The following is a 23,017-nucleotide window of genomic DNA, read 5'->3' as shown; positions in this document are numbered from 1 at the left end:
CTTGGCTAGCCTCCCAAAGTGCTGAGATTACAGGCATGAGCCACCACATCCAGCCTTTTCCTACTGATTTATAATGCCATCTCTGTTATTTATCAAGTCACCAAATATGGATTGTTCTATTTCTGTGGTCTCAATTCTGTAGCACAATCTGTTTTTCCATCCCTGCACCAATACTATAGTATTTTTAGCTTTATAAGATATCTTAACATACTATGGTAAATTCTCTACCTTAGTCCTTAATTTATCTTGATCTGCTTTACTTTTCCATATGCGTCTTAGGATTATCTTGTCAAGTTCCATTAAAAAAAAGTATTGAGATTTTGACTGGAATTACATTGAACTTATAGGTTAACTTGGGAAGAATTTGTATCTCTACAATATTCATATTTTCCTTCATGAAAATGGTACATCTCTCCACTTTTATGTCTTCTTTTATGTTTTTCGGCAGTTTCATAATTTTTTCATATGAAATTTGCATATCTTTTGCTCTATTTATAGCTAAATTTCTCATAGTTTTTATTGTGATCATAAGTGATAACTTAAAAAATTTATTTTCTCCAATTGATTGTTGATGGTGACTAGGAACACTATTTGGAATACTGAGGCTGTACCCACTAATATTGTTGAACTCTCTTATTAGTTCTAACAGCCTCTCTGTAGATTTCCTAAAATGATCTAAATAGACAACAACATAATCTGGAAAATAATGTCAGATATGTTTTTCTTCCTTCTTTCTTCTACGTCTTCTCTTCATCTCTCTATATTACGTTCTGGGCAACTTTATTAGATCTAAATTTACAATCATTTAATTATCTTCCCAACTGTATTAATATGCTATTTGATGTGTACATTGAAATTTTAATCTCAATGTCTATATTTTTCATTTCTGGAGATTTTATTTGGTTCTTTTTCAAAGCTGTATTATTTTCTTATGTTTTTAATCCCTTATTTTATGTCTTTAGTTATTATGAACTTTTTTTTTTTTTTTTTTTTGAGCAGAATCTGGTCCTGTCACCTGGGCTGGAGTGCAGTGATAGGATCTCGGCTCACTGCAATCTCGGTCCTGCTGGGGATCCAAGTGATCCTCCCACCTCAGCCTCCCAAGTAGCTAGGACCACAGGTACGTACTACCATACCCGGCTATTTTTGTATATTTTTAATAGAGACAGGGTCTTGCCATGTTGTCCCGGCTGGTCTCGAATTCCTGAGCTGAAGCAATCTGCCTGCCTCAGCCTCCCAAAGTGCTGGAATTACAGGTGTGAGATACTGCGCCTGGCCAATTATGAACATTTTAATCATCTCTATCAAGCAATTCTACTATGTGACATTTTTAAGGGGATAGCCTGATTGTGTCTGTGCGTGTGTATGTCTGCTGACTCTTCCTCATGGTAGAATATTTCCTTCTGTGTTTTATAATTTGGGAAATCCAGCTTGACCTGGGCTAAAGGTGTGTCCTTCCAGAGAAGTTTTGTTCCCTTTTAGGGGCCCCAAGACATCATTCTAGGATCACTTTCTATGTTAATTTTTTAGATGTAGGTTCCAGGACTACTCAGGTGTAAATTTGAACCCCAAATCTGTATAAGGCCAAATCCATAGTCACAAGCCTTTCAGGGGTTACTTTTTTCCTTTCCAGCCCTGGCTAAGACAGGGATTCTTTATCATTTCCCAGGGCCTGTGTGTAGGTTTTTTCTGATTCACCATTTTTCTAAATGTATGGTCATATTCTTATGGGGCTACTCAGTTTCGACCCCTACTCACACTGTCCCAAGGTTGAATGTCTTGTCTCTACATGCTCATTAAAATCCAAGCCTCCAGATTATGCAAATCAACACCTCCCCACCCCACCCAGGGCAACTACAGAGCCATTTCACATGTTTACTGCTATGGTTTTTAAGCTTCTTTTTGTTTTTGGCACTTGGGGTTTCTGTTAAAGTAGCCCCCTCTTATCTATGGGGAATACATTCCCACAAGGCTGCTAGTGAGTACGTGAAACCATGGATATTACTGAACCCTATATATACTATGCCTTTTCCTAAATCTACATACCTCTGATGAAGTTTGATTTATAAATTGGGCACAATAAGAGATTAACAACTTCTCTTTGTCATATATTTGGCTTCTCTTTGGCACATCCGTATTGCCAGCATCATTACTCTTCTGCTTTGGGGAATAATGATTAAATAAAATAAGGGTTACTTGAACACAAACACTGTGATACCACAACAGTCTATCTGATAACAGAGATAGCTAGTAAGTGACTAATGGGTAGGTTGCACATAGAGCATGGATACGCTGAACAAAGGGACAATTCATGTCCCCGAGCAGAATAGAGCAGGACAGTGTGAGATTTCATCATAATACTCAAAACGGCGTGCCATTTAAAACTAGTGAATTGTTTATTTCTGGAATTTTCTATTTAATATTTTCACATCATGGGTGACCATGGGTAACTGAAACCATGGAAAGCAAAATTATGGATAAGAGGAACTACTGTACTTTCTCATGCACTTAGCTATGTAATTCAAAGGATGCTTCCTGTATTTTAAATTGTTTATTAATAGGAGACTTTTCAGATTTTCTTGTCCATAATGTTGCTGGAAACAGAAGTTTCATTTGCCTTTTACCTTTATTTGTGTGATGGGCTAAAAAGTTAGTTAAATCTATCAGTCTTCTCCTTTATGGAATTTGTCTTCAGAGACATGCTTAGAAAGTCTTTTCCCATGCTGATTATTTACTCATGCTTATTTTTATGGCTTTGTTTCTTAACACTTAATATTTAAACTACCTAGAATATATTAAATGCAATAAAATCAAAACCTTACATATTAGTAATAAAGCTATTCAAACAGAACAAAATATAGCTATAACACAACTACATTGCCTGTTATCAATATTTTAACAACAAGTTTAATACAATGCAGTTCAGCCACAACTTGCTGACCCAGTGAAGCCACCAGTGCTCTTCATCACACCTAACTTGCTGCTCAGTCCAACCCAATGGTCACAACCTGATAAAAACACACTCAACTGAAACCCTGCATAACTACCATCTGAAGACCACCCAACATTTCCAACAGTGCCATGAGACTTCTACCCGCTGAGATGTAGCTTTGCCTTCTGTTTGCACATAGAAGGAAAGAAAAGTAAAATTACAGCAAGTGGACTCAAATTGGTGAAAAAATCTGAATAGGCCCCGCAGAGAACTACCTAGAGTCTTGGGTTTGGAAAGTAAGAAGAAAAGAAAATCCTCATACCCCACAGTGTGAGAGACCTACCTGCCTATGGGGGTCACTTGAACAGCTGGGCCTGAGACAGGCTGGGTCTGCAGTAACAGCAAGCTTAGATCAAATGGGGCCAGAAGTCCCCCTACCACCCCCACACCAACCTCGATAACGATCTCAGAAGCTCCTTTTTGAGGCCAGTGGGCTCATGGCAACTCAGCCCTGGGATCCTCTAAAGACGGGCTGACTCTGTTTACCTGGACTGATCCAATATGGCCCTGTCCTGGGAGTTGAGAGATGCCCAACTCTGCCCCTGCCATGTCATCCCTCCTGTCTCTGGGCCTCGGTTTCCCTATCTGTATAATAAAGAGGCAGAACTTGATTTGGTATCAAGAAAAAAAAATGGGAATTAGAACCCAGACATTCTGACTTCCAGGAGCAGTCTAACAACAACAACAATAGCACAGCTATCATTTGTTTTGAGTGCTTACTGTTTATCAATCTATGAGCCAAGCATATTATACACATTATCTTATTCAGTCCTCATTACCTTCCTATGAGGTTGATATTGTCATACTAATTTCACATTTATTGAATTCAACAAATATTTATTGGGCCAATTACTGAGTAAATTGCTTGAGATCAGCTAGTTAGTAAGAGCTGAGTCAGAATTCAAATCTGGCTCTGCCTGATTTACTTACTACACCCAGCTATCCATCCATCCATCCATCCATCCCTCCATACTTCCCTCCTTCTATCCAACCATCCATCCACGATTTCCCCCATCCAACAACAGTGATGCAAGCTCCATCCATAAGAGAACTACCTCCTTCTGCACGCACTCTCCTCCACCTACAAATTACAAAATCTCAAGTCTCCACACATTTCAGGTTTACCCCCAGCTCACTTTTGTTTTCTAGACTCTGGGCATCTGCATACACTTCTTTTCACTCCACCCTCCCACTCCAAATCTACATTTTTCAGCTCCTTAGAAGCCGACCCTTTGATTCCCTCCTTCCTCCAAGACGTCCTCTATGATGATTCCCACCCTCAAAAGATCCTTCTGTGTGCAGGATCCCTTCTTCCTTACCCATGAAGGCTGTGCCAGCTGCCCGAGGTCCCCTCGTGCCAGGATGCCCATTTGAGAGCCAGCTGCAGGCAGCCCTTACCAGGTTTCCGACCTGCAGCATCTCCTCGAATTCACTTGTCATGTTGTAGTGCTCCAGTGCCATGAAGAGTGTGTTGAGCACGATGCACATAGTGATGGTGAGGTCAGCAAACGGGTCCATGACCACCAACTTCACTCCCTGCTTGATGGACGTCCACAGTGGGCAGCACTCCCAGATCAGGTAGCGCTGGGCGAGGCGGTTCCAGCATGGTGGACACTTGCGGCGAGACTCCTCTAACTCTGAGGGGACAGCCAATGAGTTAGTTTGATTCTGTTGACTGAGTCATATGTATCTGGAATACCTTCCAGGAAAGATTTATGACTTGCTCTGGGAGATGATAGGGCTGCTAGGTGACAGTGGGACAGTGGGAGCAGGGAGGGCCGAGGGAATGGGTGGCTTGTGTCCTGGCTCCTTCGTCTGGAAATATGAGAGAAGAGGGCCATAGGGACAGGAAACAAAGATGGAGACGGGGAAAATGGGGGCAGGAGAGATTACCAGGACAAACATACAACTGCTTAAGACAACAGTCCCACATAGACCTGGGGACACTCAGGGGAGGACAGGCTGAAAATGATGAGACAGTAATGGGGACATGCAAGTTCGGACACAAGGACACCTGGGACAGAATGGGCAGAGACAGATGTGGACATCTGGGATGTGTCAGGACAAATGGGAGAGGGGATGCCAAAGACAGGCTGGAAAAGATGAGAATACATCCGAGATAGGAGGGAATAAGATCAGGATGGGGGGTGCCCAATTCAGACTGGAAGGGATGTGGAGTTGCCTAGGGCAGGAATGGCTGGGAAAGATGTGGGATGCCTGGAATAGTCTGAAGTAGATATGGGAATAGCTAGAACAGGCATGGGTGTGCTCAGGACAGGATGGTCCTAGACAGACATGGTTATGGTTGGGAGACGATGGAATGAGACTGACAAGCATCTGGGACAGGCCAGATGTGGGAGTGTTTGGGAGAAACACAGGCATGGTGATACCCAGGAGAGAACAAGCTGAAACATGAAAAGACACAGAAGAACAGGCAAGGCTACACAGAACAGAGAAGGCTGGGACAGTGTGGGGATATCCAAAGCAGGCCAAGACAAATGGGGGATGCCTGGGTCAGGCTGGGATAAAGGTGAGGGTGCCTACAGCAGAAGTGGGGGGTGCTTAAATGACCTAGGGTTGCTGACCTTCCAGTGCACTGGTGAGGACACTGACTGCGCTGAGGGCCCGCTGCCGTGCTCCTGGCTCCTCGAAGCCGTCTACACACGGAGCCTGGGAGGTCAGCATCTGGGGCCCGCCTGGCTCCTCCGATGGCGTGGTCTGAGTGCAATCAGGAGATTTGCGTCAGCCTGGGGAAAAGGGTCCTGCCCCCAGCTCTAGTCCTGCTGGACCTGGGGTGGCCAGTCCAGACTCAGGCTGGGGATGCCTCAGGGATAGGATGAAGGTCTTGATGGGACACCGGATGCTGGGCTTCTCTGTTCCCAACTCCCTCCCAGTTAAGAACTCCCTCCACCCCTCCTCCCAATCACTGTCTCCTTCATTCTCCTTTCTTCTTCACTGCCTCTCATCAGCAGTGATTCCTGAGTGTGGTCAGGAAGCTACACATATCACAGGTCCTCCCTGAGCCTGATGCTGCCATACACATTAGTACATGCAAAAATGATCTGGGAGTCTTAATTGACCACAAGCTTCCTGGTGTCAAGAGCATAAAGAAACTGAAAAGAAAAAATCCAACATGCTCTAAGATAATGCTAAGAGAAGGATAAAGTACAATGCTTACACATGGCTGGTGGGGGCTGTGTCTTTTGTGGAGGCATTTAGGCTGGATTTACCAAGAAAATGTTAAATTGGCCCTCAAGTCCTCGTCTAGTAATCTAACTTCATAAATAATTACACATGTGCATCAAAAATACACATAAATGATGTGCATTGCAGCAGTGTTCCTAATACCATAAGAACAAAACAACCAATCAATAGCAACCATATTCAAATCAATTATAGACACAATCCAACTCTGGGCTCTGATAGACAACAAAGAGAACGATGCAGTTCTTTGTATGCTCCCATGGAGACATCTCCAAGACAAACAGTTTGATGAAAAAACAAGAAAGAGATCTGGAAAATGCATACCAAATAATTAAAGTGGACATATCTGGGGAATGGGATTGTGGGGGAGGGGAAAGAGAGGGAGAAGTTCCCTTTTCACTTCATGTACTTCTGCACTGTGGGGTTTGTTTTCACCATGCATGTACCATTTTTATCAGTAAAAAACCCAGGCCTGGAAACAGCCCTGGTGAAGGGAGGTGGCAGGCAGGCATTCTCTAGGCTTACCCAGAGCCTCCCGCAGAACCAAGGAGGGCCAATAAAACCTTCACTTCAGCAGGGCCCTGCATGACCACGGCCCAGGTGCTGAGCTGTTCAGCATGCAATAGCAAGACTCTGTAATCTTCGTAGGGCAGAGGGAAGATGGGCCTAGATTACCCAGGGTAGAAGAAGCAGGGCATAGGGTGGGTACCAAATAGATCTGGGCTCAAGTTAAGGACATCCCGGCCATTGGCAGGACTGCTCTGAAATGTTGCCTAGGGAGGTAGTGAGCTCCCAGTAATGGAAGTATTCAAGTGGAGGCACCTGAGAGGGCTGAGGTGGCTGGTGCAACGGTACTACCCTAGGTCCAACGCAACCATGAATTTGGCCAGCTTAACTCACAAGCAAGTTTTACATTTTCCCAACTTCTCCCCTCCTTCTTTGCCATCTATGATAGTTTGGTTATCACTTGGCACATATGCACTCTCTTTCCCCTCCCACCGAGAGTGAATTAAACTTCCCTGCCCTGGGCATGAATGACTTGCTTTGGACAACAGAATGTTAGTGGACATGCTGTGAACAGAAACCTCAACTGGGCTAGTGCTGTTTATCTTGCTCTTGTGCTCCAGGAATTCTCCATGAAAAGAGCTTCCCCAGGTAGCTGTCACCCTTTCAGCCTGAGCCTCAGAACAAAGATGTAGAGCAGCCCTGAGCCTAACCCACAGCATGGAGCCCAGCCCAGCCAGCATGCAGTCTGGAGCAGGGCTTCCCAGCTAAGCCTAACCTACATGGGCCACGTTGTAGTCAACCTGCAGGTAAGTGAGCATGAGAATAAAGGCTTGTTGCTGGAGATTGACTTCTGGGGTAGTTTGTTACACAGCATTATTATTACAATAGCTGACTAATACACCATCCTAGTCCAGGTGGTCATCATCTCTTTCTCAAAACCACTGCAACAGCCTCCTAACTGGCTTCTTTTCTTCTTCTCATCCCTGTATTCTCTGCATAGTAGAAAGGGATTCCTTTAAAAAGTAAATCAGATAATGTCACTCCTCTGTTCAACAACTCCTCCCACCCTACTCCTCCCCATCTTACTCACACAGTATATCCAAACTTATCTATGGTCTAGAAGGCCCTGCACAGTCCAAATCCTAACTCATGAAACTCATTTTAATGTTTCACCACACCTGGCCCTGTTAGTCCCTCTCATCCCTTGGATGTCTCCTCCTCAGGGGCTTTGCACTTGCTATTCCCTCTGCCTGAATGCTATTCCTCTGCATCGTTAGGGCTGGCTCCCTAAAATCATTTGCCTGTCAATTTTAATGTTACCTTCTTGGGAAGGCTTTCCTGAGTATTCTAACAGCCCTCATCCTCATCCCTCCCCTTAGCAGCTTTCTATCACATAACTTATTACTACCTGAAAATATTGATCAGTTTACTGTCTTCCTAACTGTGGTATAAACTCCAAGAGACAGTGATCTTGCCTTCTTTGTTCGCTGCTATAACCCTGGAGTCTCAACACTGCCTGGCACGCCACATGGCAGGCTGGTACTAGATAAATATTATTTGAATGGATAAATTCTTGGGAATCAATTAGAAGGCTTGGGTTAGAGTTCCAGCTCTGTTCCTAACTTGCTAGGTGGCCACAGGAAATGAGGATGAAGATTTAACATGTAGGGGGAGAAAAGGAATGGATATTCAGTGTGCTTCTCCCACCTCCATCTGGACTTTTGGAACCAGGCAGTCTCATACAAGCAGGGGGCAAAGTAAGTCTTCAGCCCCTACCTCCCAACCTGGATAAACTGAATGTGAGCTGTCTGCTGGGCTGGCCCTTCCTCCCCATCCTTGTTGATTAGGCACCCACAGTGTGCCCAACCCTGTGCTTTGTTTTCAGACTAGAACTGGACAGAAATGTCTCACTGGGGACCCAGTGGAAGCACAGAAGGCATTCCCAGGGGCCTGCAGCCTGCTAATCTCTTTGACTCTTCAAATGTCTCCATCTTGGTTCGCTAATTCCTTTAACTTTGCAAATGACCCTGTCTTGGCCTGCTAATCCCTTTAAGGTTACAAACGGGCCCCACAGAAGTGAGAATGGGTGAAGTCAGAATTCCTGGTAATGAAGTGCTTGAACTTGGATTCCTCCCGACATGTGCAGTACAATGAGATGATTTTCTCCTTAACGAGATTAGGAAATTCTATTAGCGCTCCCAGCTGCTGACCCTATTCCATGAGGCTGAGGCTCCAGGGCTGAACCTGCCTGGTTTAATGTTCCTGGAAACTAGACACCCCACCCTTCAGATGGGCCAGGGCCTCCCCAGCTCTACCTAAAGCTGTGGTCTGCCCCCAGGGGTGCCCAGTTTCCTCCCTTCACCCTGTGCTCCAGAGGAGTGTGGGGCCCTGGGCATTCTGCAGTGTACCCCAGGAACCTCACTCCTTCCTGCTCACTAATACCAATAACAGGTAATACCAATGGCTCTAACACCAGGCAAGTATGGGTCTCAACACTGGACCTAGTTGCACTCTTTCAATCGTCACCACAACTTGCTGGCGTATAATTCTCACTTTACAGATGAGGAAATTGAGGCACAAAGAGATTAATTAACCTGTACCAAGTCCCACAGACTGAGCAAGAGTCTGAGTGGCACAAAATAAGCCATGTGGCTGGAAGCCCTGCATCTTCAGGTCATCCTCCATCTTCCTGGTCAAGCCTCCCATCCGTTCTACCTTCCTCTCCAAGTGCGCCCTGCAGGCCTTGGGGGCTGAGCCAGATGTTCAGCTTTTTCCTGGGTGGGCTGCTCTGGTCACTGTGTTGGAGGCCCGGGGTCAGCAAGGACACCTGATGGCTGATTGGGCAGCCATCAGTCTGTCATAGGACTAAGTGACCAAAGCACTGATTGGCCTTTCACAATCTGGCCGGTCCCTTCCTATCACCTTTGTAACAGTCACTGCAACTTCTCTCCCCGTCGCTCACACTGACCTCATGGCAACTCCTCCAACAGGCTAGACAGACTTCTGCCTCAGGGCCTTCACGTTTGCTGTTCCTTGTGCCTGGAACAGGCTTCGCCAGATGATGGTAATGACGGCTTTACTAGTTGTGACATATTTAACTATCATCCCTCTTTATCACCATTACACACAATATAGACATTTTTTCTTTCTTTTTTCTTTTTCTTTTTTTTTTTTTTTTGAGATGGAGTCTCACTCTGTTGCCCAGGCTGAAATGCAATGGCGTGATCTCAGCTCACTGCAACCTCCGCCTCCTGAGTTCAAGTGATTCTCCTGTCTCAGCCTCCCAAGTAGCTGGGATTACAGGCACACGCCTCCATGCCCGGCTAATTTTTGTATTTTTAGTAGAGATGGGGTTTCACCATGTTGGCCAGGCTGGACTTGAACTCCTGACCTCAGGTGATCTCCCCACCTCGGCCTCCCAAAGTGCTGGGATTACAGGCATGAGCCATCGCACCCAGCTTTCTTTTGACTTTTGTCTGTCTGTCCCCATTAGCATGGATGCTCTATGAGGGCAGAGTTTTTTTTGTAAGTTTATGCACCTAGAGCCCAGCACACAGTAGGTGCTCAACAAATATTTGGCGTGTATTTTTGGACTTGGCACTGGTGATCAGTTCTGGGAGAGCAGACCTGCCCTGATGCCTGCATCTCGGGGCTGGCTCACCGTGTCTGGTGGGTGCTCTAGCATCACAGGGCGGAGGAGGTGGCTTCCTGGGGATGTGGCCTCTGGGTTGCCTGCCCCCAGTAATGAGACCACCCCATTGCAGTCCACAGTGCTGTTCTTTTTGCCATTGAGGGCGTGGCCAGGAGCCGAGGTTCCGGGACTGGGCTGTCCCTGGGCACTGGTCCGGCGCAGGGGCCAGGGCACCAGCAGTGATGTGCGGTGGCTCTCGCTCTCCCCCGCTGTGCTGTTTTCATCATCTGCAAAATCTGCTTCGGAACCCAGGTCTCGCCGGCGAAAGGTGAAAATGCTCCCACGGCTGGAACGTGGCTTCATAGAAGTCCTGCTGAGGCTGTGGGTGAGGCTGAGATGATTCTAAGGGCACGAGGAGAAGGGACACGACCATGACATGTGCTCTTCATGTGCTCCCAGCCTGTCTTTTGTGCCATTGGCCTCAGCTAAACTTCTCAGAGCATTGAGGGCTTTTTGGGCCACACAGGAACTGAGTGGGTTGGGCCGGGGGTGTTTGGAAGAGGGGATGTGGGGTTAGAGATAATCCTGTATCCTCTGGGATGTCTACTCCCCTCAAATCTATGTCTCTGGAGCTGGGAGCCTGAAACTTAACTGGGCTTGGAGTTAGAGCTCAGGCTGGGCAAGGGAGAAGGAGGCAGGAAGGCTCCTGGTGTTGCAGACAGGCCTGGCCTGAGGAGGATCTGGGGCACTCAGAATGGCCCCTCACTCTTATGGGCATGTCCTTGAACTCCTACCAACCCATACCATGGGGCCTCATCCCCCAGCCCCAGCTCCAGTGCTGGGAAACTGGCCTCAGGTTGGGGATATCACAACACCCAAAACTACCCTGTCCCTCTGCCCAGAGCTCCCCTACTCTAAGGAAGGCCACGGGAAACAGGAAGGGCAGAGAGGAGCAACCATGGGGGCTGTGACTATACAGGGGCCTAGCATGATGGGCTTTTCATGCCGGACCCACCCTGGAAAAGTTAGAACCACAGCTGGGATTACCATTGCTCTGGGACCATCTTCTGAGTCAGACTTGGGGAGCCTGTCTTCCCCACACTCCTCAGTTCCTGAAGACATCCGTTTTCTCCTCTTGCTTCTTCTCTCATGGCTGTTTACTGGGGCTAAAGGGGACATCTCCAGGGAGCTATGGGACATGGTATCCACACCCCTGATGGTGAGGGCCTGGAAAAGAGTGGAGGAAGGGATATTTCCATCATTGAGACTTTGTGCAGCCTCAGGCTCAGGCAGGCCAGGCAACTCTCAGTGACTTGGTTTTCCTATCAGTAAGTGGACTTGCACACCTACCCCAAAATGAGGACATGATGGAGATAAAGTCAGACAGACCCAGAATGTTTTGGGAAAGATCAAGATCCAGGAAGGAAGATAGGAGTGGCTAAAGCGGGCAGCCTTGGAAGACGGGAGTGTGTGGAACAGGTGGGAGGTGGGTGCAGATGAACAGAGAAGTGGCAGAACCAGAGGGCAGAGGCTCTTCTAGAAGGTTTAGCTGGCCAAAAGTGTACTGGAAGATGTGGCATGGGGTAGTCAGAAGAACAGGTGGATGCCCACAGCCTGGCTTCTAATAGCTCACTCTATAGCCAGCCTCCAGGCTCCACCATGTGGGGGACTGGGGATGGCTAGGGCAGCATTGTCAGTGCTTATTTTCTGAGACAGCTCTGTTCTCTGACATTGGACCTTCTTCACTACCCCACCAGAAGGCATCGCTTGACCAGAATAAACTATGTGCATGTACACATGGATCTCTTATCCAGCATGCACTATGCTCACAGGGACCATCTTTACCCAGGAGCTACCACCCAGCAGGCACCATTTTTACCCACCTGGCGCCACCTTCACCTGGAAGACATGATGACCATAGGGAACAAGTTTACTCAGCACAAGCCACACTCATAGGACCCACCTTACCCAGCAGATGTCACTTTTACTTAGGAGGCTCCTCACTAACAGGCACGTCTTAACCCAGAAGGTTCCAAATTTTTACTCAGCAGATACCACATTCACAGAAAATACCTTTACCCAGCAGGCACTGCACCATGCCCACAGGCACCAGCTTTAACCGGCATATGCCCCACCTATAGGCACCTACAGTCAGGTGAGGGCTTAGAGGCTCCTTGGTGGCACTGCTCACCCACCTCGTGTTCTTTCTTGAGCATTTCCATGGCCTCCTGGAAGCGCTTTTCCTTCTCCTGGGTCTCAGCGATGGTGGCTTGGTTTTGCTCCTCATAGGCCATGGCGACCACGGCCAGGATCAGGTTCACCAGGTAGAAGGACCCCAGGAAGATGACAAGCATGAAGAAGATCATGTAGATCTTCCCTGCGGACCTGAGGGTCTGGGGGAGCAAGGGGGCAGAGGTCACCCTCACTGGGGCCCTTTCTGAGTTATGGCATTTCCAAGTCACCTAGTCTAGTTGTGCCAGGGGTTCAAATAGCCATAGCCTAGGGAGGAGGGTAGAGATGTCCCACCTATAGAGAGGGACATATGCTGACCTGCAGAGGAAAATGACCTGCACACAGCGGGACTGTGTCCCACCCAAGGAGGGAGGCAAAATGTCCCACCCAACTCAGGGCATGCTGTGCCCACAGAGGGAGAATATTCCATCCTACAGGGAGAAAGAGTGTCCCATTCACAGAGCAGAGAGCATCCTATACAAAGGGACTGGTACTTCATCACCAGCAAAAAGAAAGTTTCTTTGCTTGCTGATCCCTTCTCCCTCAGAAGCAAGGGTCCTTGTCCCCTGTCCCCTGTCCCCTCCAAAGCTCTCACCAGTGGGGAGGCTGCTGGGGCCACTTCTGGCTAGTCACTTGTGTAGCCTGGACCCTGAGCCCACACTTGCTGTCCCTCTGTGGGCACACACGCACCTGCTGATAGAGGCGCTCCCAGCAGTCCTGCGTCATCAGGCGGAAGAGTGCAAGAAAGGCCCAGGCAAAGGAATCGAAGCTGGTGTAGCCGTGGTCAGGGTTCTCGCCTGCCTTTAGGCACCGGTAGCCCTCGGGACATGTCCTGCAGCCACACACAGAGACTTTGTTCCATGCTGTCAGGGGTCTGCTGCCCTTAAGACCCTTGCTGGGCCGGACTTGTCTCCCTGGGCAACCCAGTTTATGCCCCACTGCTCGGTGAAGCTGAGCTTCACAAACCTAGTGCCATGCTGCTGGATCCTGCCTCTGTGACTTTGTTCGTGCTGTGCCTCCCACTGGGACACTATCTTCCTCTTTACTCTACCTATGTGTACTCTGCTAGGCCTAAATCAAGCTCCCTTCTGCCCATACGACACACCATCCCCAGTTACTATCAAGTTGCCTCTCCTCACAGAGAGGAAGCACTCAAGCCTGGCTCATGTCTCTTCTTCTGCCCGTCTACCCCATGAGGAGTTGAGTACAGTATGGGCATGGGAGAGAGCAGGGTTGGGGAGAGCAGTGAGCCTCGGCTGAGCTGAACAGGATGAGCCCAGGGCAAAGGCAGGGCCATGGGGTAGAGAAATGATTCTGGAGGGGATGGGCTGGGGCTTGGCCATGTCAGGAGCCCATTTGCACAACTGTGCACACAGCCACTGGTTCAGTGAGGCAGATCCACCGTTCACAGAGCTGGAGGTGATAGCCTCTCTCCAAAGAGGAAATGCTGGTCTGGAGTCATGTGTGCATGTATGTGTGTGAGACACACACGCACACACACACACACACACACACACAGGAGGGACTTAGCAAGTGGATAGATGTATCCAGGGACCTCTGTGTCTTGCTAATGCCCCAAGACCCTCCAGACAATCTCTTTGGTGATGGGAAGGAGGCAACAAACTTGGTACTTCTCCTTTGAGGTGGCCCTCTGTGACCCCCTTCTCTAACACTTCATGGCACTGTCACACTGATCCAGACCCTGGTGTGCACAGGGCCCTGGAAGCTGCACGTGGCTACTGGGCATCTCAAGGAAAGTCCAGGCTGCTGGGGAAACCACATTCACTCCAAGGGACAGATCAGCAGCGAGGGAGGGAAGACTGGAGCTGGAGGGAGCAGTTCTGGGGAGCTCCTGGAAGGGAATAGAGCTGGGGGTGGGCTGGTTGGGGGGCTGTAGAAGGCATCCTAAGCTATCCCTCAGTCCAAGCCCACCTTCACGGCTCCGTTAGCTCTCCCTGAAGCTGTGTCCCTGACCTTTCTCCAGTAGCTGTCTCCTCTGTGCTGGGGGCAAGGTGGGGAAGCTGGGGAAGGGTCCTGGCAGGGAAGGGAGACAAAAGAAGGCCTCGCTGTCCCTGGGGTCAGGGCATAAATAGAAAATACAGTCAGTGGAGAAAACTCCAGGAGACTCCCCTGGCAGGACAAGGAGACCCAGGGTGGTGGGTGCCACATACCCAGCGTCAGAACTGTTCCCACACAGTAACACGTCGGAGGTGCCATTCTTGAGCAGGTAATTTTCTGTAAGAGAAACATCATGCTGTTGAGGGGCACTCTGGCCCAAAAGTTTCTGCCTTGCATCCAGGGCTCTGGGGAGGTGGAGACCTCACTATCACTAGTGTCACTAGGTGGTCTTCCTTCCTCTCTGCCCCTTCCCTGCCCCTGCCCTCTGCCTGGCCAGGCTTTGGGCAACTCTGGCTGCGTCTCTGGCCTTCCTCCTGCTCCTCTGCAGACATCCTGCTGCCAGTGCCCCCATGCTCTCAGAAGACACGGGTAGCCCTGGGCAGGGCCTCAGCTGTCCCCACAGGAAGCTTCTGCACCCTACCCAAAACCACTCAGGGGGCCCACCAAGGCCAGGAGGCAAGGGTCTGGGCAGAGTTACAGCTTGGCTGCCGAGTCACTGTGGGGCCTTGGCCGGCTACTGCCCAGCTCTGTACTCACTTCCGTCACATGAAATGGTGGAGGTGATGCCTGCCATAGTCACCATGCTAACGCTGTGGTCTGTCCGGATGGGGCTGCACCAGACAGGACCACCCGTCTTGTCCTCTCCTCTCTGTGGCAGTCATCAGTCCCCAGCACTCACCATTACCTGGCTTTGTCTTAGGCGACAGTTGTCAAAGCATGGTCCTTGAACCAGCATCATCAGCATCAAGTGGAAACTGCTTAGAAATGCAACTTCCCGACTGCCACCCAGACCTACTGACTCGGAAACTCTAGGGGTGGGGCCCAGAAGTCTGTTTTCCAGAGGCTTCTGGGTGACTTGGTTGCACATGGAAGTTTTAGAAGTGCTGTTATGAGGCCACTGCTGAACTACTCATTGAGTGTCTATGTTTCGTTTTCCAAAGTGGACTGCTGGTGTATGTAAGAGGCCCTAACTTCAGAATGGCCCTCAGGGTCATTCTGGCCCAGGGTCCTGTGGCCTGGAATCTGGCCTTGCAGCGGCATGTACCTCTGAAACAGACCAATGGCTCTAATCAAGAGTGGTGCTGGCCATCAGCCTGGAGAATGGAAGTGTGAGCCACGGGGCAGTGAAATAACGGAGGGGCTCACACAACTTGGCCCAATCACTGGGCTTGTTCCAACCCTCTTGCAGGGTTCTGGGGTGCACGTATATGGAATGAGCATCCTGGCAAGGAACACTGATGTCAACTGGGAAATCTCCATGCCAGCTAGGTGGGGCTTCACCCTGAAGCTTCATCAACTACTCTGGCTCCGTGTCCACCCCTTTCCTAAGCTGACACTCTGTGGGCAGGCTGGTCACCTTGCCATTGCAACACTCTAGGGTCAGTCCCATCTCCAAATGCTGCAGCTGCTGTTCCCCTAACTGGCCCTCCATCTAACTCCATACTTCCCACTCCTCAAGCACTGCCTCCCCATCTAGCCTGGGAAGACACAAGGCAGGCCCTAAGTCTGCTCCCCGTCTGTCCTCTGTCTGGGTCTCTGGGGGATCAGGCAGGGCTTGAACAGCCCTGGAGGCCTGCCCTCTGGTGACACCTGTGTGGGAGGTGACCCCGCTCTGCTGGTCTCGCAAAGCCTTCCCCAGCTGCAGAGCGAGTTCGCACCTGGATCACTGAGGTAAAGGTCAAGGGATTCCCAGACCAAGCCGTCGGCCTCCACAGAGCCATTGGTGCCATTGAGTGCCGTGAAGTTGCGCACGCACTTGTGCCTTAGGTTGCCCATGAAGAGCTGTAGGCCGATGAGGGCAAAGACGCTGAGGCAGAAGACCGTGAGGACCATCACATCAGCCAGCTTCTTCACAGACTGGATCAGGGCCCCCACGATGGTCTTCAGCCCTGGGGAAGGCAAGAACAAGCACGGGGTCACCCAGGGACACTGAGCTCTGTGCTCCACTGGTGGAGGGCTGGGCCTGAGTTGAGCTGGGGTGGGGCCAGAGTAGGCAACCAGAGGTGGGGACAGAATAAGGGAGGCTTCTCCTGGGCTTTGAGACCCAAGCCCCATTTTCCTCAGCAGCTGAGATTCTGTCCTGATTTCCCTGGGCAGGAGTCTAGGCTGGCTTTGTAGTTTCAGAGGGAGACTGCTCCTCTTTGCTCTCCATCAGCCAAATATATGGCATGGGTGTGGAAAGTGCTATTTTCTTGAGAAAACACATACTCAGACCATGACCTCCATTGGCTGCTCTGAAGGTATGCCAGGCCTACCCCTTTTAATGTAGTCCATGGAAAAGGAGATGGAGGCAATGGAGGGGCCTCAGCCTTGATCTTGAGATGGGGAGAAATAGAGCCATTCCTGCTGGGGGTCCCCCTGCCCCACTGCTGGGGCCGGCTCTATTTGATGTACAGGGAGTGTGGATTGTTTGGAGGAAACTAGGGGCCCAAGGTCTCGTCGGGTAGAGGATGGGGGCTGTGGTCGGGTGTTTGCTGGGGGCTGTGGGTGAGGGTCTGGCAGGGTCCTGGTGGGTGATGTCTAAGGGGCCTGCGCTGGCTCAGACCCACCTTTAGGGAAGGTTCAGGAAACTGCATTGCATCTTCTCACTTGCCCTGTCCCTCTAGGACCTCCTCACACCCCCATCCATCCCATTCCCCATAGCTGAGAGGCTGTGTTCTGTTAGTTGCACAGCCTAGCTCCCTGCAGAAGCCAGCACCACACAGCGGAATGACAGAAAAGCATGTACAGACACCAGTCTGGCCCTTAGCAACTGTCCTAGGACAAGTGCAAGCAGAGCATGGGGAATGAGGAGGCTCCTCTGCCAGCAGCAGGGCCCTGCCCCTCATGTCCCTGTCCCAAGCAGCCAGATCTCAGATTAAGCTCCATCCATCCACTGTCCAGCCGGTTAATGTGTTAGGAGCACCTGTGGCTTCTGTGCCTGCTGCTGCTGGGCCTGTGACCCACAGGCAGGGAGGCTATGGTGAGCAAACACAAGATGGGGAGAGGATGACCTCCCCATGGTGCCACTGACATTGCCGCCCGCCCAGGGCTCAGAGGCACTCAGCCTTCCTTGTGGAAATCATCCTGGCAGATGTTGGCAACTGCCTGGGCAGTGGGTGGACCTCACAGGTCTGGGCCCAGAGTAGTGGTGGTGGTGAGATTCACAAGCTCTTCGTGGTCCAGAGCTCCTCACGTGTAACAGAGCTGCCTGTACCCTTTGGTGGGTTTACTGGGCTGGAGACCTGCATGTCTCAAGGGGAACAAAGTGAAGACTGATGGACAGCAGCTTGAATACCCAAACTGGTCTCTGCCTCAATTGTTAGGCTAAAGTCTCTTTGGCCTGAAGTATCCCATTCAAGGCCAGCAGAGCACCCCCTGACCTGGTCTGTGGAGATAGTGGCCGAGGGTAACTCACCCCTTTGAACATTTCTCATACTGATGATAGATTTCACTTCTGGCAAGAATGATTGCAATGAAACTGCAGGATTCTCTCTGAAAAGACCCAGGAAGGGATTGGCCCCAGGAGATCAACTGGGAAATCCTCCTGCCACTGAATTAACAGGCTGGGTGGAAGAGCCCTTGGAAACCACCAATTCTGATTTCACTCTCATTTTACGGAAAAGCGACTGAATCTAGAGAGGACTAGGGCTATTTCAGACTCAGCTCAGAGGAACCTCCTCCCGAGGGCCTTCCATAATGCTGACCATGGCATTTTTCTATTAGCCGCTTTCAGAGCCTGCTGGCTCACTAGGTTGCTGGCAGCTGTGAAGAGGTCCCATGGAGCTAGGCTGAGTTTGGTGGGCTTCCTCCTTTTCCCCAGGACCGAGAAATATTTCCCTTTGTAAATCTTTCTTATAAAACACACCAGGAATATGCCTTAAGTCCTGTGGTTAGTGTGTTTGTCTACTTTGGTGGGGTGCGTGCCTGTGAGGCTGTCCCCAGGGCCCTAGAGGACAGACTATGTGGTTTCGGAGTCTATGTGTGCCAAGGTCCATGATGTCTGTATCAATGCAGTTGGCTCCATGCCACTGAGTGGGAGCAGACTGCCTCCTTGCTACTGGCCCTTGGCAGGGGTCTGGGCCACTTGTGGGAGCTCTGGGGGAGATGCGGCCCTTATGAACACACTATAGTGGGTTTAGAGGCCAGAAAGCTCAGTGTGAACATAGCATAACTGGGGGCTGCTCTGGCAAGATAACTAGCCCTACCAGGGGGAGTCCAGATTCCTTATTGGAGCTTAGAGCAGGGCTTCTGACTCCTTGGGGGCGACAATAGCTCCATGCAAGCCATAGGCCTGGGAGCCACCAGGTTCCACATCAGGAGTGGATGTAGCCATCTGGTTCAACCGATCCTCCCGTCAACTCTCACACCTCCCTAGAATGATGGCATGCAACCTATCTCCAGCCACCTTATTTTTTTTTATTTTGAGACAGAGTCTCACTCGGTTGCCCAGGCTGGAGTGCAGCGTGATCTCGGCTCACTGCAACCTCCACCTCCTGGGCTGAAGCGATTCTCCTGCCTCAGCCTCCCAAATAGCTGGGATTACACGCGTGCACCACCACGCCCAACTAATTTTTACATTTTTAGTAGAGATGGGGTTTCACCATGTTGGCCAGGCTGGTCTTGAACTCCTGACCTCAAGTGATCCACCTGCCTCGGCCTCCCAAAGTGCTGGGATTACAGATGCGAGCCACCGTGCCCGGCTGAGCTGTCTTTTTAAAAGAGGTGCCTTACCCAGTTCTAAATGCGGCTGCTTTCGGAAAAGACTTCTGGAAGGAACCTCTGGGCACTGCCCCTCCAGAGCAAGTTCCTCCAAACAGGAGGAGCTTTGAGTCTGGGGAGAGGGAATACAAACTTAGGATAGGAATGTCTCCTGGGTGGAACTCAGCTTCAGCACCGGCTCATCGCACAACCAGGCTCAGAAATCACAAGTCTTTTCAGAGTTTTCCTGGATGGATGGATAGAATGGTTTCTAGAGAGGTTATCTGGGCCTAGGAGATTTCCCAGGTGCAATTGCCAACATCTGTCAAGGAGAATTTCTTCCTGAGGCTACCATGCGTGGTTTGCTAAACCTCTACCGCACCATGCAGCGAGGGCTGTTAGACACCAAGGCCCGATGATGCCTGTCCACAGATTACGCTTTGTTTCACAAAATGGGGCTGGGGCTCTGGCCCTACTTCTATCACCAGATGGGGCACAAGGTGAGCCGAGGCACTCAGTCATGAAAGACCGTGCTGGAGTTTTCCTCTTTCATTCCGGGTGTGTGTGGGTGTTCCCGCAAACAGACTTCTTTTGGTTTCCTCATCAGAAGCTGCCATTTCAGGCTGAAGCAATTCATGTACAACTTTTAGCTATTCAAATAGCTGAGTGTGGTTTGGAAAAGCAGTCCACTATCTTGGGAAAAATTTAGGTTCAATGTAGGCCCCACCGTGGGGTGCTCTCTGCCCCCTCGTGTCTATGAGAGTGGGCTTTGCTGGGGTGGGCAGCCTGAAGCCCATTCTGAGGCTCCAGGGGGACAGGCATGTCCACTGCCAATAGCCCCTGGCACCTGAGCCCTGGGAAAGGTATTCTGGTGACAGGCACATTCGAAGGGCCTTCTGGAGGGTTGCCTTGGCTCCCACGTGGCTGGAAAGGCCCAGGCGTATCCCTCCAGCCTTGGCGTTTAACCTGATTTTCACCTGAAATGACTGATATAGTTTTCAGGGCCCGGAGGACTCGGAAGGTGCGTAAGGCTGAGACATTGCCCAGGTCCACAAATTCAGTTGTGTATCTGTAACAAGGGAAATTCACACACGAGACAATGACAACACGCCAATAGGAGACACACAGTCAGAGGAGGAAAGGGGATGGGGAAGACAGAGAGAGAGTCACTTGTAGCTGAGATCTGAGAGGCAAACCTGGGCATCTTACCTGGGATAACTGAAATAGTTTTTAGAGCTCTCAGGACTCTGAAAGTTCGAAGAGCCGACAAATTGCCTAGTTTTATATTTTCTGATACATACCTGCAGAATCAAACCACAGTTATTGGGAATTACAAAGCAGAACCTCCGCCTGCCCTCCCGACCAGCCCTCTCCCTTGGCCCCCTCCCACGGGGGTGGGGGCAGTGCTGTGGATAGCCCAGGGCCTCCCTCAGGTTTTCTTCTGGATTTCAACCCTCCTAACACAGGACTTCAGCTTGAGTGCCGTAAGGATGTCCACACGGCAAGCTTCCCGGTGGCTCTCTTGGTGACAGTGCTAAGGATAACCGGTGCTAGGAGGCAACCACTCTGCCACTCTCTCCATATCATTGGGACCCATGACATGAAGCCACATGTGGGGTCTGGGGCTAGGGACACATCAGAGTGAAGAGGGAAGCCTATTTTCCAGGAGGCTCAGGTCAGGTGATACAGGAAGCAAGTGCGTTTCTGGTCCTAGTTTTGGTTCACATCTTCTGTGGTCTGTTGATCAACTTGTGCCTGGCTCAGAAGTCCTTGAAGTCACGAGGTAGAGGTGGCCTGAATACTCATTGGAAAAAACAAGAGTTTCCGAGACAGAGGCACTGGAAGGTGGGAAGAGAAGTTGCCTGAATATCTGTTCTTCAACTACTCACAGGCAAGGAACAACCCAAGAAGAGAAAAGGGCAGGATGAGGGGCCCCAAGGCAGTGGAGCGCCTCCCCAAGTCTACCGGTCCCACCCCCAGACCCTTGGTATCTTCCGGGGATGGCCCTGGGTCTCCACTGGAGCAGTGGCCTCCAGACGCGAGTTGCCCTTCCTGGGGTCTGTCCTGCTTGGGTCCGAGTGAGGATCAGCAGGGCGAGTGGCTGTGGGCCCTCTCCTGGAACTTGGACAGTTGCCCATCCGTAGCCTCCACAGGGACAGGAGGAAGAAGGTGGTCTCCGGGGGGCAGGGACCAAGCAGAGCATGAGGACATGCAGTATATGGGCCACATGACCACGAGGACCACGGACAGTGTGTGACCAAGGCCATCGGGATGGTGGCAAGTGACTTGTGACATTTAATCAAAGGCTTTGCATCCAGGGTGTGTGACATTTAACCGAAGGTGTCTGGTGTTTAACAAAGGACATTGGACTCGGGATGTCTGATGTTTAACCAAGTGCATCTGACGCAGGTGTCTGAGAGATGTCAAACACAGGACGTCAGCCCTGTGGATCTGGGTGAGGGCAAGGGTGGGCTGGCACTGTTGCCAGACTCACTCTGCTGGGTGGTCTGGACCTCCAGGCCCTTCCAGTCTGCTCCCAGCTTCCCAATTCCCCTTCAGGCTTTGAATATCTACAGGAAAGAACTTGGCCAGCTGAGTCAAGGGACTTAATGCCCTGGGGTCCACAGGTCCAGCTCTAATTGACACTGGGCTGACACCAGCTTTCTCTATGTCCACTGGAGGAGCCCCTCCATCTTCACATGGCCCTATGCACCATGCTGATCTCTCCTTACTCACAAAGCCCTACACAGACAGGACAATCAGCAGACACACTGCCAGAGCTTGCTTTCCTCTGGCGACACCAGACCCTTTCTGTGGTGTGGTTTCCATTCCGTCTCCTGTATTCACTTCAGCATGTACATCTTTCTCCAGTGTGGCAGTCAGATGCAGTCCCATCATCTGCTGGGGAGCAGAGGTCACCGTGCTTGTTCTGGCCCATACACACCTGTTAATTTGATCCAAGGTCCCTCTCAACTTCTGAGAGCTATTCCATTCTCCATGACGGCTCAGACCCTCAGGGCTCTGTCCCACGTTCTTCTCTCGGTCTCTCTCCAGACGTGGTGCTGCCATAGACTTTCTGGCTGAGCCTGGGATATTGCTGACATTGCCATCCCATGGAAACCATGGCTTTGGCCTGCTGGAGGCTCTGGGCCCCTTTTCCAGCTGCTGTTCTACCGGGTGTGGCTGGGGACAGCAGCTCCCCTTGCCTAGGATACTGGTTTCAAGTCTGTCTCTTCTAGTTACAGGGAGTGAGTGGAATACTGTGCAGGTCAGAGAGGGAACCAACCGTCCTTGCTTCAACCGTCCTTGCTTCCCTCCTGTCCCTTACAGACCCAGTCTGTCCCCTGGTGTCTCCATTGAAAACTCTGCCTATCTCTAGCTTAGATTCTGTCTGTCTTTGCCTGTCCCAGGGTGGAACCTGCCCCCAGCACAGTGTCCCCAGCACAGACAGTGCTTGGCCTCCATTCATTGTCTGCCTTCTAGGCAGCTGGTGTCCCAAGGTGACAAGGACAGCTTAGTGACAGAATAAGGGAGGACCATATCTGTGCTCCTGGCAAGCTTGCAAAGCCAGCTGAGTGGCTGGAAATAGGAGTGCAGCTGGTGGCCGTGTGTCTGTCTGGGAGAGCAATCATGAGTTAGAGGAAGTCTTAAAA

General features: G+C 50.4%; 1 protein-coding gene and 1 long non-coding RNA gene across 12 annotated transcripts in view; one reads left to right on the top strand and one right to left on the bottom strand.

Annotated features, from left to right (window-relative positions):
- LOC129484535 (uncharacterized) overlaps positions 1-7,494 on the top strand; it is a 28,828-nt gene extending 21,334 nt beyond the window's left edge. The window contains exons 6-7 of one of the 2 annotated variants that reach the window (XR_008658464.2): positions 1,000-1,120; positions 7,324-7,494. This is a non-coding gene — a long non-coding RNA (uncharacterized lncRNA). Of the gene's footprint in view, positions 1-999; positions 1,121-2,921; positions 3,618-7,323 lie in introns of those variants that run through there. The other variant, XR_008658465.2, reaches the window with a different exon arrangement.
- Positions 1-23,017, bottom strand: part of SCN5A (sodium voltage-gated channel alpha subunit 5) — a 101,704-nt gene that overhangs the window by 45,404 nt on the left and 33,283 nt on the right. For 6 of the 10 annotated variants that reach the window (XM_055282544.2, XM_055282569.2, XM_055282586.2 and 3 more), the window contains 9 exons: positions 20,574-20,665; positions 16,343-16,573; positions 14,738-14,801; positions 13,257-13,398; positions 12,530-12,727; positions 11,382-11,561; positions 10,365-10,736; positions 5,578-5,710; positions 4,391-4,629 (listed from right to left, as the gene is read on the bottom strand). In XM_055282544.2, the coding sequence (XP_055138519.2) occupies positions 4,391-4,629; positions 5,578-5,710; positions 10,365-10,736; positions 11,382-11,561; positions 12,530-12,727; positions 13,257-13,398; positions 14,738-14,801; positions 16,343-16,573; positions 20,574-20,665 (1,651 nt within the window). Of the gene's footprint in view, positions 1-4,390; positions 4,630-5,577; positions 5,711-10,364; positions 10,737-11,381; positions 11,562-12,529; positions 12,728-13,256; positions 13,399-14,737; positions 14,802-16,342; positions 16,574-20,341; positions 20,434-20,573; positions 20,666-23,017 lie in introns of all 10 variants that reach the window. The other 4 variants (XM_055282535.2, XM_055282561.2, XM_055282525.2 and 1 more) reach the window with 1 other exon arrangement.

This window comes from Symphalangus syndactylus, chromosome 1 (assembly GCF_028878055.3).
Source record: "Symphalangus syndactylus isolate Jambi chromosome 1, NHGRI_mSymSyn1-v2.1_pri, whole genome shotgun sequence".
Classification (NCBI taxonomy): Eukaryota; Metazoa; Chordata; class Mammalia; order Primates; family Hylobatidae; genus Symphalangus; species Symphalangus syndactylus.
Note: the sequence above shows the minus strand (reverse complement) of the source record. Positions and strands in the feature narration are given on the sequence as shown.